The sequence below is a fragment of the Bos taurus genome, chromosome 7 (genome assembly GCF_002263795.3).
Source record: "Bos taurus isolate L1 Dominette 01449 registration number 42190680 breed Hereford chromosome 7, ARS-UCD2.0, whole genome shotgun sequence".
Lineage (NCBI taxonomy): Eukaryota > Metazoa > Chordata > Mammalia > Artiodactyla > Bovidae > Bos > Bos taurus.
Window position 1 is genome coordinate 13,634,517 of NC_037334.1, and position 5,877 is coordinate 13,640,393.

A 5,877-nucleotide genomic window follows, 5' to 3' on the forward strand; every position below is an offset into this window, starting at 1 on the left:
TTCAGGGAAGTGTGGACCAGCAAAGGAAGACAGTGAGTAGAATGCTTTGGACCTTTATTTTAGATCAAATGGGTCAACAGAGACCAGAGTTTCCTTTTTCTGAAAGTAGAAACTGCACTGAGTTTCCTAAAGAAGTTTCTCATTAAAGTCCCGAGTATAGGGCAATGGCCAACACCAAAGCATGACTCAATAAGGGTAAAATCTTACAGGGTGAGGGAGGTTGGTATGAGACAGTCCAAACAATGGTTTTCAGACCTAGACTAGGGAAAAGCATAGTCCAGTAGGCACAGTGCTAGAAGTTTGAACATAACTGAGAGGGTTTAAAGGTGAGCCAATGTGTCAATTTTTGTGGTCATTCTTGTCCTCTCCCCATCTGCATTTCTTGACTTGCTTTTTCCTCCCTTGATGCTTATAGGAATCAATCCTTGGAATGATTTGTTTCCATGAGAAGTTTAGTTATTGATTGGTCATTCTTTTTCCTTGGTAGATGGCGAGCATTTTAGTGTGCTGCTTCAACTTTGTCTTTGGCTCAGAAATATTTTCTTCTAGTATATCATCAGTAGTGTTCATTTTCTATGTCTTCAGATTACACCTTCATGGACACCAGTTATCAGCACTTGGGATCTCCGTTGCCTGCCCTTAACTTCCATTATCTCACTGAGAGTATGTTCCTCTAGTGAAAAGTCTCCTTAGAGCCCCCTTCATGTCCCTGTTCCTCAGACTGTAGATGAAGGGGTTCAGCATGGGGGTGACTATTGTGTACATCACCGAGGCTATTGAACCCTTTCTGGAGGGGTGGGCTGTTCCTGAAGTGAGGTAGACCCCAAGGCCTGCGCCATAGAACAAGGAGACAACTGAGAGGTGAGACCCACAGGTGGAAAAGGCTTTATACTTCCCCCCAGAAGATGACATGCCCATTATGGAGAAGATAATTCTAGAATAAGAGAAAAGGATCCCAGTCAGGGGAATAATACCCAGCAAGCCAGTTACAAAATACAGCACAATGTCATTGACAAGGGTGTCAGAGCAGGCAAGCTTGAGAATTTGAGCAAGTTCACAGAAGAAGTGGGGGATTTCTGTCTCTTTGCAGAAAGATACCCTCAAAACCATCAAACTTTGCAACAAAGAATATGTCAGGCAGATCAGCCAAGAAAGCAGAAGCAGGAGACCACAAAGGTGAGGGTTCATGATGACTGTGTAGTGCAGCGGGTGACAGATGGCCACGAACCGGTCATAGGCCATCACTGTCAGTAGCAAATTATCTAGCCCAGCAAAGGTCATGAAAAAATACATCTGGGTAAGGCATCCTTCATACGTGATGCCTTTGTTCTGCTTCTGGATATTTACTAACATCTTGGGGACTATGGTGGAGGTGAAACAGATGTCAGTGAAGGACAGGTTGGAGAGGAAGAAGTACATGGGGGTGTGGAGGTTGGACTCAGAGATGTTGGCCAGGATGATGAGCAGGTTCCCTGTAACACAGACCAGGTACATGGACAGGAACAGTCCAATGAGGAGGGGCTGAAGGTCCGCATCATCCGAGAGCCCCAGAAGGATGAATTTTGAAATAACTGTCTGATTCTCTGTTTCCATATAAGTTACGGAAATTGCCTTATGGAAAGAGGCAAGAATAGTGTTCAAACAATGACAAAACAGGAATGTGGCATATACTTGAAACTCATTCATTCAAGTCTTATGTCTTATCTATGAGTTTTCTTTAGTTAACCAAGATCTCAATAATACCTTCCTTTTTTTTGACCTTTACTCCTTGGAACATCTCTTTAAAAATTGAACATTCCAGGACTTCCCTGGGGGTCCAGTGGTTTAGAATCTGCCTGCCAATCCAGGGGGACATGGGTTCGATCCCTGGTCCAGGAGGGTTCCACATGCCATGGAGCAACTAGGTCCTTGAGCCACAACTACTGAAGCCCATGTACACTAGAGCCCCTGCTCTGCAACAAGAGAAGTCACTGCAATGAGAAACCTACACACTGCAACTAGAGGGGAACCTCAGCCTGCTGCAACTACAGAAAGCCTGCAAAGACCTGTGGCAGCAAAGACCCAGTGTAGCCAAGAATAAATTAATAAATTTTAAAAAAATGAATGCTCTATGAGTTCACTGGAGGTCCAGTGGTTAAGAGTCTGCCTTCCAATACGGGGGATGCAGGTTTGATCCCAGGTTGGGGAACTAAGGTCCCATATGTCATGGAGCATGGACTATAGAGCCCGTGTGCCACAAGAGCCCAGGTGTTGCAACGAAAGATCCAGTGTGCCACCACTAAGACCAAATATAGCCAATAAATAAATATATATTTAAAAACATGAATGTTGTACACCATGCAGGGCTTTCTTTCATCTTCCCTGACTCATGACTGTTCCTTTGCTCCCTAATTCCTGTGAAAGTACCAGCCTCGTGACCATCTCTTTCCTGCCTTGCAGTTGTGGTCTCTTCAAGTCCCAGGGAAAGGTGGAGAGGAGATCATTGGGAGTTACAAAATTAAATGATATTTTCTTATCCTCATGCCGTTTGCTTGAAACAGGATCTTTAAGCAGACCATTCTCTGTCTCAAGTTTGACTTGGAAAAGGATACCATGAAAAAGCTTTATAGATAATTCCTCCATTATCATATAGTAGCTTCTCTATTACTATCCCAATTGATCCCTCTATTATTGTCATAATGATCAATGTAGCATAATGCACCCTAATTCCAAAGGCAAAATCAGAGCCCCACCATAATTGTTCCCAGCAGGTTTGTGTTCTAGTTCTTTACATTTTTTCAGGTTGAGAGGACTATGCCTTTTCTGTTCCATTGCCATTTCACAACCTAAGCACTTAGTATAGTACTTGGTATATAATGTGTGTGTGTGCTTAGTAGCTTCAGTCATGTCTGACTTTTTTCGACCCTATGGACTGAAGCCCACCAGGCTCCTCTTCCATGGGATTCTCCAGGCAAGAATATTGGAGTGGATTGCCATGCCCTCCTCCAGGGGATCTTTTCAGCCCAAGGGTCAAACTGTGTCTGCGTCTCCTGCATTGCAGGTGAATTCTTTCCCCACTGGGTCATCTGGGATATAATAGATGCTCTATAAATATTTGTTGAATGAATAACAGAAATTGTCAGGGTGGAGTAGAGGCAATTCCCTCTCATAAAATCTTTTGACTAAGAACAAAGAGACTATTTATCATGAACTTTTTTCAACTGAAAATAAAGAGAATGAGAGCCTTCTGTCTTTTATTGTGTTCCTTAAAAAAAAAAAAAAAAAAGCCTTGGTTTCTCTTTGAATGTTGCACCTCTGCCACAGGAGGGAATTTCTAAACTGAGAACAATTGTCCTCAATTTTATATGCATTTAAGCAAACGTTCCTTCCGGAACCAAGGAGACTTCCCTGGTGGCTCAGATGGTAAAGCGTCTGCCTACAATGCGGGAGGCCCAGGTTCGATCCCTGGGTTGGGAAGATCCCCTGGAGAAGGAAATGGCACCCCACTCCAGTATTCTTGCCTGGAAAATCCCATGGATGGAGGAACCTGGTAGGCTACAGTCCACGGGGCCGCAAAGAGTCGGACACGACTGAGCGACTTCACTTTCACTTTCCTTCCTTTGAGCTGAAATGTGTCTTTATAAATTACATGGTTTTAATTCCCCTCTCTGAAAATCATTTCTCTTTGCCATGATAACTTTAGATGTTTGCAGACATTTAAATGATTCTCTAAGTCTCCTCATCTTTCATTGATTTCACAGTTATTTGAGTGCCTACTGTATGCCAGGCACTGGGTTAGAGCCAAGTATGAACAGTAAGAGACATGGGCTCTGCTATTCTGTAGCATTGAGGGTTACGGAAATGTTACTGCCTTGGAAGAAAAGTTATGACCAACCTAGGTAGCATATTCAAAAGCAGAGACATTACTTTGCCAACAAAGGTCCATCTAGTCAAGACTATGGTTTTTCCAGTGGTCATGTATGGATGTGAGAGTTGGATTGTGAAGAAAGCTGAGCACTGAAGAACTGATGCTTTTGAACTGTGGTGTTGGAGAAGACGAGAGTCCCTTGAACTGCAAGGAGATCCAACCAGTCCATTCTGAAGGAGATCAGCCCTGGGATTTCTTTGGAAGGAATGATGCTAAAGCTGAAACTCCAGTACTCTGGCCACCTCATGCGAAGAGTTGACTCATTGGAAAAGACTCTGATGCTGGGAGGGATTGGGGGCAGGAGGAGAAGGGGATGACAGAGGATGAGATGGCTGGATGGCATCACTGACTCGATGGACGTGAGTCTGAGTGAACTCTGGGAGTCGGTGATGGACAGGGAGGCCTGGCGTGCAGGGGGGTCGCAAAGAGCCGGACACGACTGAGCAACTGAACTGGACTCCTCTGAGGAGTCAAGTCTGATTAAGACTCTGATGATCCAGCCATGCAAAGAAAGTGATTAATAGGAGTATTAACTGGTCAAATGTAAGGAACTTAGTTGAAAATCCAAGAAAGTTTGTGAAAGAAGATGAATGAGGACAGGCAACTTTTAAAACAGTGAGATGACATAAATACAGAAATATCAGTGGGACAGACTAGACAGTCATGAAACAGTTATTAGCCAACGTGAGAATTTAGTTTGTAATATAGATAATATTGGGCTTCCCTGGTAGTGATTAAAGAATCTGCCTGCCAATGCAGGAGATCTGGGTTCGATCCCTGGACCTGGAAGATCCTCTGGAGAAGAGCCTGGCTATCAACTCCAGTATTCTTGCCCCCAGAATTCCAGGGACAGAGGACCCTGGTGGGCTGCAGTCCATGGGGTCACAAAGAGTTTGACGTGACTGAGCAAGTGAGCATGAGCAACACTATATATGATAGTCACACTTTTATTTATTGGAAAATAATGCTTTGATATTAGATACTCAATTACTCAACATTTTATAATTCTAGGAACATCCTGTACAATTTCATAGCTTTGGACCTTTACCCCTCTCATTGGGAGTCCCCTCTCACCTGGAAAAGTCGTATCCCCCCTTCCATACTCTGTCCTGAAATCTTCATTGGCATTGCCAGGCAGCAACGGGCATACTCTCTTTGGACCTTCTCTGTACCTTGTTGAAACTGGACCACACCTGAAGCAAGCTATCACACTGCATCCATGTGTTCATTTCTGGGTTTTTACATCCTACCTGGAGAGCAACACATTATAGTTACCTCTTTATGTGCAGTACCCAGCTCAGTGTTAGGCATAGAGGAGAAGCTCTGTGGATGTAAAAATGTCCTTTTGAAGGAAAAAATGGTGGAAAATTATTCAGGTGGGTACAGAGTAGGCTTCCCTGGTGGTTCAGATGGCAAAGAATCAACCTGCTGTGCAAGAGACCCGGGTACAATCCTGGTTTGGGAAGATCCCCTGGAGAAGGGAATGGCTGCCCACTCCAGGAATTCCATGGAAAGAGGAGCCTGGCAGTCTATGGTTGACTCATGGGGTTGAAAAGAGTTGAACACAACCAAAGGACTAACACATACACACATAGAGTGGGTTATGAGGGGGTGGGCCAAAACTGAAGGACACTTAGAGTTGACCTAGAAATAGAGGTAAGAGAACACAGATTGTAGTGGGGCTTGGAGAGCTCTGTCCAGCACCAGGGACTTTTCCTTGATTTTGGTGGGCTTTTCTTCCCCTGGTGTCTCAGTCGGGGAAAAAAAAAAAATCTGCCTGCAATGCAGGAGACCTGGGTTTGATCCCTGGGTGGGGAAGATCCCCTGGAGAAGGGAATGGCAACCCACTCCAGTATTCTTGCCTGGAGAATCGCATAGACAGATGAGGCTGGTGGGCTACAGTCCATGGGGTCGCAAAGAGACACAGCTGAGCGACTAACACCTCTTCCCCGTACATACCTACCTGTGTG

At 44.5% G+C, this 5,877-nt stretch overlaps 1 protein-coding gene and 1 non-coding gene across 2 annotated transcripts; one reads left to right on the top strand and one right to left on the bottom strand.

Moving 5' to 3' along the window:
- Window positions 1–253: 253 nt before the first annotated feature.
- On the bottom strand, window positions 254–1,634 carry OR7H3 (olfactory receptor family 7 subfamily H member 3). The gene has a single exon (XM_005208695.5). It carries the CDS (start codon window positions 1,591–1,593, stop codon window positions 655–657), a length of 939 nt encoding a protein of 312 aa, XP_005208752.2. The 5' UTR covers window positions 1,594–1,634; the 3' UTR covers window positions 254–654.
- Window positions 1,635–3,384: 1,750 nt separating this feature from the next.
- On the top strand, window positions 3,385–3,456 carry TRNAC-ACA (transfer RNA cysteine (anticodon ACA)). Its single transcript has one exon. It is a non-coding gene; the product is annotated as a tRNA-Cys (tRNA).
- Window positions 3,457–5,877: the final 2,421 nt, after the last annotated feature.

Bases quoted from the DNA above. Each gene is read 5' to 3' on its own strand.
- OR7H3 (XM_005208695.5), bottom strand. From the start codon at position 1,593: ATGGAAACAGAGAATCAGACAGTTATTTCAAAATTCATCCTTCTGGGG.